Source organism: Eschrichtius robustus, chromosome 10 (assembly GCF_028021215.1).
Source record: "Eschrichtius robustus isolate mEscRob2 chromosome 10, mEscRob2.pri, whole genome shotgun sequence".
Classification (NCBI taxonomy): Eukaryota; Metazoa; Chordata; class Mammalia; order Artiodactyla; family Eschrichtiidae; genus Eschrichtius; species Eschrichtius robustus.
Window position 1 is genome coordinate 9306034 of NC_090833.1, and position 14964 is coordinate 9320997.

The window sequence follows — 14964 nt, forward strand, 5'->3', positions numbered from 1 at the left end:
TGAATCTTTTAAAGTAGCATAGTGTGTAATTTTAAAGAACTGAATACACATAGCAACTGAATATACATAATACATGTAGTAATTATTAAATTGTTGGTTTCTACTATTTGTATGTAAATGGCTGTTTCTAAGATACCTGAAGCATGGTTATTTTCTTACCTATTTTCTACTTCCATAATCCTGTTTCCATAATGACTTTAAACCATGTTGCAAAACAGGATTTTTGAGTGTGTAGAAAGGGTATGATCATAGAGTCCTTTTTAAAAAAAAAATTAATTAATTAATGAATTAATTTATGGCTGCGTTGGGTCTTTGTTGCTGCGCACGGGCTTTCTCTAGTTGCGGCGAGCGGGGGCTACTCTTCGTTGCCGTGCCCGGCCTTCTCATTGAGGTGGCTTCTCTTGCTGCAAAGCATGGGTTCTAGGTGCCCGGGCTTCAGCAGTTGTGGCTCTAGAGTACAGGTTCAGTAGTTGTGGCACACGAGCTTAGTTGCTCCATGGCATGTGGGATCTTCCTGGACCAGGGCTTGAACCCTTGTCCCCTGCATTGGCAGGCGGATTCTTAACCACTGCGCCACCAGGGAAGCCTGAGTCCTTCTTAAGAACCACAAAATCTTGAGACAGAGAATCAGATTCCATAGCTGAAGAGTCCAAACAAGCTATCGTGCACCAAGATGAAAATAACTTCTATTTCTGTGACACCCACTCCCCATGTGCTTCAAGCAAACACCACAGCTCTCTCTCTCTCTCTCTCTATCACCCAGTCCGTGAGCAGCCTTCAAGGAAAGGCCGTGGCTTTTCGAGTAAAGAGGAGGGTCTGGGCTCAAATGAGCAAGATCCAGGAGGCTGACCTCGAAAGCCAAGTAGGAGAACGCATCCATGATGTAGGGACCCACAGGGATAAGCAAGAAGATTGCAAAGCCACCCAGGGAGAGGCACATGGCCAAGAGGCCGAAAACCCTCTACCACACTATTAATTCGAGAGACCCAAATTTCAGTTGACTGAGTACAATGGGTGAACATCTATTATCTTTTGGACGTCCAGCATCCCTTCATCCCTCTTCTGACTCTTTACTTTCCCTCCGTATTCGGGGAGCAGCCACCCCTCATTCCCAGTGCCTGAGTTCCAAAGGAGCTGACCCCACTTTCAGCTTAGGCTTGGTCAATCAGAGATTGACATTTTCCAGGCAGCAGTGACGGGCTCAGGGTGCACGTGACCCCAGTGAGATCAATCAAGACCAAGGCGAATGAATTCTAGAACTTCTGAATACTGGTCAGGAGCGTGATGTCCTGAACCAGCGGCCTCCCAGGTAGGAAGGGCAGCAAGGAGAGCTAAGGCCAGAGGCTGATGAGAGGCAGACGGCTGAGCCCACGGGTCACACAGCAGGTCTCAGGACCCGGTCCCCAGGGGTGACCTGAGCACTCGCGGCAGACAGCAGAGATGAGACTGGGGTTGTTGACACTTACCCAATGAACGTGTACTGAGGAGGGGCCTGCTTGGTCCGGCCCATGATCCGAATGTCACAAATGGCAGCTTCGGTTGAATCCCGTGGGATGAATTTAATGCACAGCCTCTTCTTCCTAAAAGCCACTTCCTCTGAAGGAAAGGACAAGAAAAGGGGTGAGTCTTCCAGAGGGGCCCACATCTCCATTTTCAACACCATGTCTCCTGTCACGTTCCCTTTCCGGCAGTGGAAGTGACCAGCCATCCAAGTCGCCCGAAAGAAGGGCTGGGCGCAGGGCTGCAGAGGACAGGCCCAGTCACCCTGCTCTGCATTCGGGGCCTGACCCCCGACACCCCCTGCCGAGAAGGGGCCCACAGGGCACACACACCTCTGCAAGGAGCATCCTGGTATAAACCCACGACTACAACCTGCTCGCTGCTCCAGCCATCAGATACAAACACACGGACACCCTGAGTGTCAACACATTTCACTACATGGTCTTTTTTCTTTTTCACTTTTTAAAAAATTTTTTAAATTTATTTATATTTTAAATTTTTACTTTTTGGCCATGCCACACGGCATGCAGGATCTTAGTTCCCCGAACCAGGGATCTAACCCACGCCCCCTGCAGTTGGAAGCGTGGAGTCTCAACCGCTGGATCACCAGGGAAGTCCTTTTTCACTTTTTATTACAGAAATTTTCAAACATTCCCCCAAACAGAGAGAACAGTAAGATGAATCCACATGTTCCCATCATCCGGTTTTAACACTGTCAACAATGGGCGAGTTGGTTTCATCTCCTTCCCCTGCCCCCTTCAGCTTTGCTGGAGATTTAGAATGACTCCCCAACACCATGTCACGTCACCCACCAATATCTCAGTAGGCATCCATGGCAGGCTGTTTTTTTTTTTTTTTTTTTACCATGACCATTATTATCGTTCCTAACAAAATGAACAATGATTCCTTAATATCATCCAAGAGTCTATACTCAAGTTTTCTCCATTATCTCAAAAGTGTCATTTAACTGTTGGTTTGTCTGCACCAAGACCCAAACACTGTCTGTGCACTGCATTTTGGTTGTTAGGTCTCTTGTTCTGTGGCAACCTCTCCACCTTCCCTTTATCTTCAGGGCACTGATAGGATGGAGAACTCAGGTCACCCCCTGTACTTCCTGTAAACCGGCAGAGTGAAAGGCTCGATTCGATTCCGATTAGGCAGGAGCACTTCACAGGTGATGCAACGTACATCCGATGGTGTCACACATGCGGCCTGGAGCTCAGCTGGGCCGCCCTCGGTAGGTTCCACTGCTGTTGGTACCTCAGTTATAAAGTCCCCAACAACCACGTTCATGAGGTTTTCTCATCCCCTGATGACTGTTGCCTAGATTCATAATCTCATTAAAGTCGTCAACATAGTGATTTTCTGTCATTCCTTCTGCATTTATTAGCTGGAATTTTTCTATATAAAAAACATCTTATTTTTCAACTACCTGGTCTCCCTGAAACATGCTTTGTTATAGGAAAGGAGAGATAAATATGTGATTCTTTTCTCTTATTTATCAAGTCTTAGAGTGATGAGTTGGTACCCCAGCAACTGCCAGAGGTGAACAACCACCCACGTGTTTTTTGTTTGTTCATTTGTGGTTTTTAAACATGACTTTCAATCAACTGCAGCCATTCGGTACATGAGTCGGATAGACCTGGGTTGAAATTCCAACTCCACCATTACCCAGCACCATAATCTTAGGCAAGTGACTTATCGGTAAAAGGGAGTTAATGAAACCTGAGGCCATAGGGACACTGGGTGGATGAAATGCTATGACACATATGCTTCCCTTAGCCCAGTGCCTGGCACACAGTAAGTGCTCAGTAAAGAACGGCCATGGATGTTCTTACCGTATTATTGTTAAGTAAGCCTCTGGCACACAATTCGTGTCAGTGTTTGGCATTGATTTTCAAGACCTTTCAGTTCTGTGGCAGGAAATATGCACATTTAAATCAGGGAGCAGGATAAAGAGGGAAGTGCAGTCCTGCTGCTGGTCTTGATTTTACCAAGGGGAGATTAGAATCAGGTGCTGATATTTTGGGGGAACCAGATGGAAACTCAGAAACTTTGTGGGTTCTTTTCCTAGTGAGGAAACTGAGGGCTAGATCGGATCTACCAGCTATGAGTAATAATACTGGATACTGAATCCAGACCCCAAATATTGTATCCAAGAAGGCAGGGGTGGTAACTGGGGGTAAACTGTCCACAGCAACCCTGCAGCTTCAAAAACTATGAGCTGATAAGATCAGGCCTTTGAAAGCATGAAGGAGGAGAGACCTTTCCTCAAAGTAAAATAAGATGCAGGTATTTTGTGTACTTGCTTTGCCAGCTGCTCTTTGCTCCATTCTTCCATCTACAGCAAACTCGGGGTAAGAGATGGAGCCACTAATTACGCATGCTTAAACAGGCCTGATTTTAAGCAAACATACAGAGTCCACAGAAATGTGTTCAGTCATGCTAATGAACACAGAGAAAGGACACAGCACTTTACTAAAACAAACAGTCTTCCAGTTTTTAAGTGCTATACAGATTGCAACAAACCGTATTTTAAATTAACTACAGGAGTCTCATCTTTCTGGCTGATTTTATAAAATCAGGACCCTAAATGCTCTCAAACATCACAGAGCTGACCACAGGTTCATCTGGTCAGCTTGAGCTCACCTGTCCCTGGGTAAAGGCTCCAGGAATGACCGCATGACCCTAAATGAACAGGCGACCCTAAACTCACCCTTCCTTGTGTGATAAGACATTTGTTGGAGGTGCCAGGGCCCGACCTCAGAATGTCCATGGGGCAGCAACCAATGCACCCCCAGTCACGGTGGGGGAACTTCCCAGGATCACTGGGGCCCCACGGCAGCTAGACCAGGACTCGGCCCTGGGCCTCCTCGCTCAACTGGTTCAACAAATTGAGAGGGAAACAGAATGAGAACTCCCTTGGCTCTATAGTATATCAATATAAAGACATTTTAAGCCACTTAGTTGTCAAAAACGAATGACAATGCAAATTTTAAAACTAAGAAAAACACAGGGGAAAAGTAGGAAATTAATACAAAAAGTCTACAAGGCAATTTTAGTTCTTAAGGAGACCATTCATATAAGAATAAGCAAAAGTAGCAAGCAAACACTTGTGAAAATATTCAGTTTTGCTAATAAATAATAAGTGAAAATTAAATAAAATTAGATAGTAAAACTAAATAAAAAATGTAAAGCCTATGCTGGCAGGCCGGTGGAAAGCAGGTACAAGCCGGTATCATTAGCGGCAACATGAACTGGTATTTCTGGAAGTTAATTTGGCAACAGAGGATAATAAAGCTTATCTGTATTGAGCCCATCCTCTGATCAAGGCACTGTGTATGGCAGGTACCTTAGGTGATTCAAAGGTGAATTAAACACGGATCTTGCCCTCGAAGAAAGTAAGTGGCAAAGACATGAAGAAAACAGGCAAATATCCCCCCCATCTGAGGAAACTGAGGCCCAGGGGGCTGAAGTCATTTGCCCAGGGTCCCTCATTTGTAAGTAGCAGAGCCAGACTCAATGTTCGGAGAGTTTGACTCCAGAGCCCAAGTTCTTCCCATTATGCCTGGTGCAGTCTGTCCTAACAGAGGTAAAGATGGGAACTCAGAAGCAGAATCAACCACTCCCTTTGGCTTCCCACCACTGTTACTGGCATTTGCTTACTCTCCTCCCTCCCTTCAACACATGTGTGCTGTGCCAGGCAGGTGAAAAGCAGTAAAGAAGGCAGACGGGGACCCTGACCTCCGACTGATTATAGCCACCCGCTAGACTAAGCTCCTTGTGGGTTCTTTTCCTAGGCTCATCTTTATATCCCAAAGCCTGCAGTGCCCACAGTAGACACACATCCATTGTAGCTGACTGTGGAGAGGAGAGAGAGCTTGCTTCAGACTCACATTTAGGGATCAGAGGCTGTTTCACGCTGTCTTGAGCTCACCCTTGAAAGACATGGGGTGTGGATATTCAGAGTTGAGGGAAGGGGCATTCAGGCAGGGAAAACAACAATGCAAATACATGGAGTCAGAAAAGAAAAGAGCATGAAGAGGGCACAGCAAGTGGCTCGGTCTGGATAAAGCATGGGGTGCTTGAAGGTAAGAAGTACGTTGCAGAGCAGGGGTCCTGAACTCCCGGGCCACAGACTGGTACCGGTCCTCAGCCTGTTAGGAACCAGGCCGCACAGCAGGAGGTGAGCGGCGGGAGAGCAAAGCTTCGTCTGCCGCTGCCCATCGCTTGCATTACCGCCTGAACCATCCTCCCCTCCCCCCCGACAAAAACTGTCCTCCACGAAACCGGTCCCCGGTGCCAAAAAGCCTGGGGACCTCTGTTGTAGAGGAAGGTTGGGAGCAGGCCGTAGAGGACATATGACCCAGCAGCCTCAAGTACTTGTAAACACATCACAAGGAAATCATTCAAAATCTATACATGTTCAAACTGATCTACAGGTTCAACACCATTCCTATCAAAATCCCAGCTGGCTTCTTTGCAGAAACTGACTAATGTTAGAAGTCATATGGAAATTTGAGGGACCCAGAATAGCCAAAATCATCCCGACAAAGAAGAACAAAGTTGGAGGACTCACACCACTTGGTTTCAATACCTGCTACAAAGCTCCAGTAACCAAGACTGTGTGGTTCCGGCATAAGGAAAGACATATATAGATCAACGGAACAGAACTCGGAGACCAGAAACAAACCTTCACGTTTACAGTCAATTGGTATTCAACAAGGATGCTGAGACAATTCAATGGGGGAAAGAACAGTCTTTTCAACAAATGGTGCTGGAACAACTGGATACTCACATGCAAAAGAATACATTTGTTTAAATCAACTATACTTCAATAAAAAATTGATTGTGGTAAGGGTTGCACAGCTCTGTGAATATACTAAAAACCGTTGGATTGTAACTTTAAATGGGTAAATTGTATGGTATGTGAATTATACCTCAAGAAAGCTGTTATCCCAAAACTCCAATACATAAATATATAAAATCTATCGGTACAAGGTGCTTAAACACATGCTTTTACAGAGTGGCACTATGGTTAAAAGTGTGGGGAGTCACGCTTGTGTGTGTAATCTAGTCATTCCCCCACTTCTAGATGTGTAACCTTGGATAAGCTCTTTAATACCTAAGTTGTTACTGTGCCTCATTCTTCTCATATGTGAAATGGGTATAATAATACCCATCTCCAAATAGGGGTCTTCTGAAGATTAAATGAGACCAGGTATGTAGAGCATTTAGCATACAGTAAAGACATACTAAATACCAACTATCACAATTATTAGCTAATACATGTCAGTAACAAACAAAAGCAGCCCAATGTCCAAAAGTGAGGAGCGTATTAAGAAAAGTAGGCTACACAATGGAATCCACTTGTTTCATTAAAATAACAGCTATGTGGGGTCTGTGTAAATACGAAAAGTCTGGTCCATAAGAAATGCTTCTAAAAAAACAGCAAAAAAAAAAAAAAAAGTAGGTCCAAAATGGGGCTGACTATGGAAACATAAAGTATGTGTGACAAAAAGTGAAATGCAGAGTTTCATAAATGGATCATGTGTCATAAAGAAAGGATTCTCTGTATTTGTGTTTTATTTACTGCATCACTGTTGTGGATATCCTAACATTGGTCATTAGTAATTTAAAATAAAACAAGTTATAGCACATCAAAATGAGGAGGCTCAACTACCCAGAGGTTTCCAGCTCTATTTAATAACTGGCGTGCACGACAAGAACCCCGAAGTGCCCCAGGATCCTGAAGAAGCTTCCGACGTGTCAGCCACTCACTTCCACTCTGTGCTGCTCAGGGATCAGAGTCTTCCCTCAATTTCGAATCCTGAGGACTCTAAGTTGCAGTCTTTCTGGTTCTGACTTTTCTTGTGCGCTCCAAGAGCCAAAAATGGGGATATTACTGCATTTGTGGTCCCTGCACGCTTTTAGTTTTTTCCTTTTGCCTCTGGGTCTCATGCCAAGCTTGGCTTCAGCAGCACCGGAGAACGGGCTAAGGACAAACTATAACCGGCTTCGCTGTCCCCTTCCTGAGTGAGCCGATTCAGCAGGGAGCACCGTTCTGCTCATTTACATGCCGCTACCCAGAACGCTGAAAACTCCTTGGAGAACCAAGTCAGGCATATGTCAAAAGCAGCAGAGTTTATTTGGGGCACGCAGTAAGGCCTCCTAAAATGTTTCCGAAGAAAAACGCACATAAAAATGTCTAAAAATATAATACCTGGAGGAAGAAAATTCTCATCGTGACAAGAAGTAGTAAGGGGTGACTCACGTGTGTCCACCGTCTCCTGAATCGGGATGAAGCCGACAGGCAGAGTGTCCTTGATGTCGATGAGCTTCATGTCCACTAACACGTTCCCTAAATGGCTCTTGGGAAGAAAGAAAAGAGATACAGATGATTAATCTGAACACGCCTGTGGTGGGTTTGCCATTTTGGCTTCAAAATGCATATTTAACACAAGACTCGTGCAGCTTTACGACAGCAGGTTAATTAGAGTAGGTGTCATTTAATGTTCCCCAGCAGTTACACAGGGACTCTGGTGGCCCCCGGGGAGGAGTTTCATCTGCAGAACCTCAAAGCCACTCACTCAGATGTGGCCTTGGTTAGCAAGATGAGCAACCCAGGAGATGCTTGAGACATAACCCAGCAGAGGGCAGCTGTGCACACATGTCGCGGGACCACGCGGCCACTCAGCCCTGAGCATCAGCTGCTGGGGCAGCAGGTTTAGAAAGAGCACATTCCTGGGGTGGTCGCTGCACAGGGAGAGCTGCATCTCAGCCTGACAGAGAACCAATCACACTCCTAAGTGATCGCCAGTCTGCATACTGACACACATTTCGGTGGCTAGACACATTCTGTAAAACCCCACGAATCATAAACTAATACACAGTGAAAAGCCCTGCTGCCTAATACTACACATCTTCTAAAATGACATGCACAAGGGCCTCTTATAGCTGCTACTTAGTGGTAGTGCACGGGGTCCACAGCACGCAGTTTCCGTAACCAGTGCAAAAATATCTTCGAAGACAGCACGCCATCCTGTAATTGCAAGAGAGAATTCTCTGCAAACGCACTGGCACTCGCAGCCTACATTTCAAGCTGGAAACAAGCTCTAAAGCGATCTACCCTACAACTTAGATATGTGGGCCCACCTCGGAGATTTCATTAAATTCTTCAGTTAAAAAAAGAATGATGCCTTCTGATCCCAAATCTCTCCTGTTAGGATACTAGCAATGCACTTGGAATGCTCACCTTCCAGAAGCGCCTCATCCCCACAAGTCCCCATGAGCACACCCTCAGTTTACCTGTTCTGCATTCCTGGACGACCCCACCACCTTGCCCTGCACAGCAACTCCTCAGGCGTCGTTCCCGTCCTGCTCAGAGAAGGGCGTGCCCCTCCGTCTCTGTGCCCCACCCCGTCCTGCGCAGTGCCAACACCATCCCTGAAAGCCAGTCAGGGAATTCCTATCATCTAAACTCTACGCTATGTTCTCTCCCGGCCCTCTCAATTTTCCTTCATATCAATTTATAATGACATATTTGTGAGGTTTTTATCTAATATCTGCTTCCCCACTAGAGTTTGAGAGCCATGAGGACCAAAACTATCTCTGCTACTACTATATATCCAAGCCTAGCATAGATCTGGGCACACAGTAGGTGCTCAATAATTATCTGCTGAATAAATTAATGTTTTTTGGTACATTTTTAACTGGGCAGGCCACTCAGAATCAGAAATCAAATTGGGTTTGCTTGGATGATGAATCTAAACAATATCAATAGATATATTAAAAGTATATTTAATAAACGTATTATAAACCAAAAGTACACAAGTGAAATAAATTCTTGAAATTTAGCCATGAAGGTCAAAATGTCAAGTGTAAACTATGACCAGTGTTTTTTCGGCACTGTGGTCACAAAACCGTTTCTCCAGAAATATGGTATTTGCTGAGGATTTTAATATTATTACATTTCAGGTAGCTGGGTCTCAGGAAAACAATGCACAGACCAGCGCAGCAAGTGGAAAGCGGAACCCTCACTAATGCGGAATAAATCTCTGACTGTGGAGGAAGGGTTTGAACCATTAACCCAACTCGCAAACGTCAGCTGCTTTCAGAGTCACCTGATCTAATCTATCATAATTCTTTTTCATGGCAGTTGCTTTTCCATGTCATCACTGTTTTCTGCATTGAGAAATTAACAACTGGGTATGTTTTCCTGCCCCACAGACGGATGGGTGTTCATCAATATCCTTCTCAAATGTCTTCTACTTGACAAGTTGGGTTTTACAGAAGTCAACTGCAAACCACTTAGCGACCTCACACTCCACACTCTACAAATGTCCCTGATCATAAAACCAGAACATCAGTGGTGCAGCCATTAAAAAAAAGCATGAAAAAACCCCTCCTGTGCACATGGAACGGGAGCCTGCACTGTCAGAGCTTCCCGCAGCCCAAGTGTGGTCCCTCCGTGCAGGGGCTGCCACTGCACCGGGTTTAATACAGTACGTCTGCGACACCATTAATTTTGCTTGTTCCTCTCCCCTCCCCCATCCCGTGCTCTCTTTCATTTCCTCCTCATAAATATGAAGAACGCATTCCCAATCCTTGTTGAGCAAATGATTCATGCCAAAAGCCCAATATGCACTGACTCAGGGTATTTATATTGTCTCTGGTAGCCAGTATTTGCTAGTATACTGTAATTATTTTTGACAACCTTGCATTTAAGGTAGCCACAGATAACCAACTTAATATTCAAATGTTCATAAATTCTTCTGTTTAATATCCTCCCTACCTAATCCATGTACATTATTATTACAGGTAATGCAGAAAGTACAGGGCACGAAAAGTGCAATTAATCTCAATCCTTCCCCAGGAAGCAATGTCACTCCAAAGCCAGGTTTCTGTATTAATAGCATTATTGGAGGGAAGGAATTTAGGTTCCAAAGGAGTCTCCCCAAACTCCTACACAGGGAGTCTCAAGTCACCTAATTAAGAATCTGTCCAGTCTTGAGAGTCCACATCCCTCCTTTGCAGTTGTAAAAAATTATGTCATGCAAAGTCTTGGCTCTGACAGCAGGGCCGGGACAGACCGGCTGTAACATTAAAATATGCCTTATTCCTGCTCTAATCCTGGGCTGGCAAGTGGGCCTCTGCCACCCCTTGAGCTGTATCCCTCTGGATCTCACTACAGGACCCATTCATTCTTTTTCTGAAAATAAAATGCACCTAATTTCCTTACTGCCTCAAAAGAGGGGCAGAGGATTCTCCCACTGCCCTTGTCCTCATCTTACATCCCCTCATCACACCCACCTCCCCACGTCTGCCCAGGCCTCATGGAGCAAGACACACATAGTAGGCACTCAAGGAACATCTCCTGAACGTTCGACAAATGTTGACTAAATCGGTGTATTTTCTATCATCCACTTACCCGTGACACCTAAAATTACCAAGCCCCAGTGACTTCTCTCCGTCATTTTGAGACTTGTCATTGTCCCCACTCCAAGGGATCAGGGGCTCTTCTGGCCTAGAGTACCGACACCCCACAGCCTTCAAGGAAATGCAACAAAAACAGCAATCAAAAATGACCAATGAGGGCTTCCCTGGTGGTGCAGTGGTTGAGAATCTGCCTGCCAATACAGGGGACACGGGTTCGAGCCCTGGTCTGGGAAGATCCCACATGCCGCGGAGCAACTAGGCCCGTGAGCCACAACTACTGAGCCTGCGCGTCTGGAGCCTGTGCTCCGCAACAAGAGAGGCCGCGATAGTGAGAGGCCCGCGCATCGCGATGAAGAGTGGCCCCCGCTTGCCGCAACTAGAGAAAGCCCTCGCGCAGAAACGACGACCCAACACAGCTAAAAATAAATAATAAATAAATAATAAATAAATTTTAAAAATGACCAATGAGATCGTAGCTGTCCTCTGCGGCCACAGTCTCCTCTTCAGTAGGATAGGCTGAGGCTGTGTGGAGACCAGGAGTGAACACATGAAACCACCAGGCAGAGTAAGGGTGTGAACGAGATGCTCAACCCTCAGGAGTTGGTCCTCACAGCCCCGAGCGGCAGTGAACACACGGGCCTTCTGCAGAAAGGGTAGCCAGTGGGCAGAAAAGAGGTGACAAAAGCTAAGGATACGACTAGTTTCAAAAAAGGTTTAGGTAAGCTCCAGGGACAAAGGGGACAAGAGTGAACTGTATGTGGATGTGGACGCAGGAGGGAAGGATGGGGCCAAGGGGGCACTACCCCTAAGATCACGAGCCCCACGTCTGGAAGGGCAACCCGGCCTTCAGACCTGTTCCTGGGGTCTCCTCGGCTGCACCGTGACCTGAGGGACCTGCTCAGACCCACCGCAGGCTCAGCTGCCAGGACTTTCCCCTACTCCACCAGAAACTCTGTTCTTTACAGCAAGCATGTATTACTCTCATCATCAGTGGGAAAAAATTAAAGCAATGAGTTCTCCCTGAGTACGTTAGGAATCATTTTCCTAACAAAGACTTACCAACAAACAACACGAATGGCTGCTGGAAGAGAGTGCGGGCCAGAGAACTGTGTGACTGTCCACGGCCAGCAAATGCTGCAGGGACGCACGAGGACCGTGACAGGACCATGGGGCTGTGGGGTTTGTGATGGAGAGAAAGACCGTTGCCTTTCCCCTTCCATGCTTCTGAATGGGGATGTTTGAACTTGATTTTTTCTTTATAAATCATGAACATGTATTACTGTTATAATAAAACTTATAAAAATATTTCCCACCCAATTTTTTTTTTTTTTTTTTTTAGCATTCAGGCCCAAAATAAAATGTCACCTTAAAAATGAACATCTGACTGCTCCCTATTTGGAGTTAGGGAAGACAGGTGGCCTTGGACAAGCATGAAAACTCCCTGACGTCAGAAAGGAGCTAGTACTTCAAGAGCCTGTCTGAGGACAGAAGCGGCATATTTACACAGTGCCCAGGACAGGCCTCACACGGGGTGGACACTCACGAAAGCCACTTCTCTTTTTTCTAAGCCACCCATTAGAATACTTTGTTGGAAGAGCTTTAGTAGATGTCTTTAAAATTTCCTAATTTATGGGCTTAAGTATTAAAAACAACACAGTAAAAGAAATCTGCCTGTGTGGTGGACACCTACCTGCAGAAACAGTGAAATGTCATATGTCAGAGAGACTCGGGGAGAAAAGTCAACAAGGCCATGTCTGGGGGAGGGGTGACCGCGTGGCATCCTTCTAGCTATGTTCCCATCTGTTGGTCAGCTTTAAATGCAGCTCCCCTGGAAGACACTTACCTCCGTACTACCCTGTGATTTGTTACTTGGAGGAAAGGCAGGCAGACGAGCTGTGAGGGAAATCTCCTAGTCTCCTTCAGAGAACACGTTTTAATGGAATTCACTGTACACTTGGGTATGTGGTTAATAATACTGTTAATAAATGAAACACAGCGTTGGCTGCTGATTCTACCCCGTTCACTAAAACCACAGATAAATTAACATAGTGATGAAAATAAACCACAGCCAAAAAACGAGGAGATTTCAGACAGGAATGTAAATGACTTGGGCTCACTTAGCAAACAGAAAACCCCTAAGACTTACATTTTCTTTGGAAAATGATCTTGTGAAGCATAGGTATCTGGTAACCTTGGATTTAAATAAGCCGTCTTTCCAGAGGTCAGCATCCACACCATCTGCTGTCTGTGCAACCTACACCAAAGAGATGGAGAAAAGGACAGCAGGTGAGGCAGGATGCAGCCGAGGGCGTGTGTGAGCAGCTTCTTCGTACCTGCACCAATTAACTCCGGCCTGGACTCGTGCGGCATCTCATTAGTCCATTTCATGAGGCCCTGGGAAGAGATTTTCCAAGAGGGGTAAAGGGAGAGTGTGAAAAATACAACTTCTAAAAATACTGTCCCTGGGGAAGCCATTGATTAAAGACACCCTGACAAAAGTGGTTCTAATGAGAAAAGAGCAAATTTTGTTGTCATGGACCAAGAAGGGATTGGAGAAGTCAGCACATTAAGTTGCTCATTACCACTTACTCGGGGGACAGTACAGGGTACAGAAAAAAGTCCAGTGGGGCGTGAAATGCCACCTGAGAGGGGCACCGCCCGCCGTGAGCCTGGCACGGCCTCCTGCTCTGTCCGGGACCCGGGCCGGCCAGGGGCTGCCATCGCTGGGACTCTGCTGGGCACTGGGGGGGTGGGGAGTTGGGAAATTCACTGTTTCTTCTCGGCACAAGCTCTGCGAGTGGTAGTCAAGGTCGGAAACTGTAGCATGATAGGAAAATAAAAAAAGACTCAGCTGCTTGTTTATAGTCTAAAGAGCCATCTTCTCGTATTCAGCTGCAGAAATTTTCCTCTAAGCATTCAAGGATGAAGCCAGCCTTGATTTGAGTCTTACAGGACCTGTGCATGGGACTGCGGGGCTGGGGCTATTAGTGGGAAGAGTTCACAAGGACACAGGAGAGGAGACGGAGGCCGGCCAGGATGCGCTCTCCCCATTCTCTCCAAGATACTCGTTAACGGACCATCAGGGCCTGGGCTGCTTCCTCCCTCAGCGGCCTAACAGGTCAGTATTAATCAAGCTCCTACACCCTGGCTAGACCCCAACGGGGGACCTCCAGGAAGACTGGGAGCAGTGCCCCTTTGGGGATGAGCTCTGCAGCCGCCACCCCTCCCCCCACCAGGGCACTCTGGGCATCTCCCTGCTCGTCCTTCTGAGGCTTAGACTTTGGGAAGCCGTCCTTGATCTGACAAGCTCCAGACTGTTCTCACAAACTGCTGAAAGCACCTCCATTCTTTACACAAAATGGCCCTGATGCAGCCCCATCCCGTGTCCACACTGCTCAGCAGGCCCACGACCTCGGACTGTCACATGCGCAGGGCAGGGGTGCGGGGGTGGCTCCACGGGGACAGTCCCAGAGCCCCGACGGCCACGCTCTCTGAGGGGGCCTCTGGAAAGCCCAAAGGCCAACTGGCAAAAGAAAAATGCCTTCTTTCAAACCGAACGATCGTAAGTTAGCAAGTGCAACAAAGGGAAAAGAAAGGTCCTTATTCTAAATACGTGGATATGTTTGACCTGAAATCTGAAGGAGGAGTGGTATGGGGACAATCTCAGGGACCGTCTGCTCCAAGTATGTCACCCTCACAGAAAGAAACACGACGCAACAGGATCAGGCCTTGTCTGCATCTCCCCCCGTAATGGTCATACATAAAGTTTCTCAGAAAACATGAAATTTGAAGCAGTGGCCCCAACTTCCCACTCCCAAGGATCCCTTTTGCTTTGTTTTCGCCCATGGGTTCCATGTTTGAAAGATTTTTGTTTCCCAAACTGTACTTTTATTGTATTTCCTCAGTTCTAAGATGTAGTCATTTGGGAATCACCCATGGATTTAAAGAACACTCCTTCAGGAAAAAAAGAAATATCATATCAAAATGCACAAACCGGGCTTCCCTGGTGGCACAGTGGTTGAGAGT

General features: G+C 46.4%; 1 protein-coding gene across 3 annotated transcripts in view; it reads right to left on the minus strand.

The window, feature by feature from the left end:
* The window catches only part of MVB12B (multivesicular body subunit 12B), a 182122-nt gene that overhangs the window by 106059 nt on the left and 61099 nt on the right, over positions 1 to 14964 (minus strand). For all 3 annotated transcript variants that reach the window (XR_011075188.1, XM_068553280.1, XM_068553281.1), the window contains 3 exons: positions 13085 to 13192; positions 7775 to 7871; positions 1467 to 1596 (listed from right to left, as the gene is read on the minus strand). Coding sequence is in view for 2 of the 3 variants with exons in the window: in XM_068553280.1 (XP_068409381.1) it covers positions 1467 to 1596; positions 7775 to 7871; positions 13085 to 13192 (335 nt within the window). In the remaining variant the exon portion in view is untranslated. The remainder of the gene's footprint in view (positions 1 to 1466; positions 1597 to 7774; positions 7872 to 13084; positions 13193 to 14964) is intronic.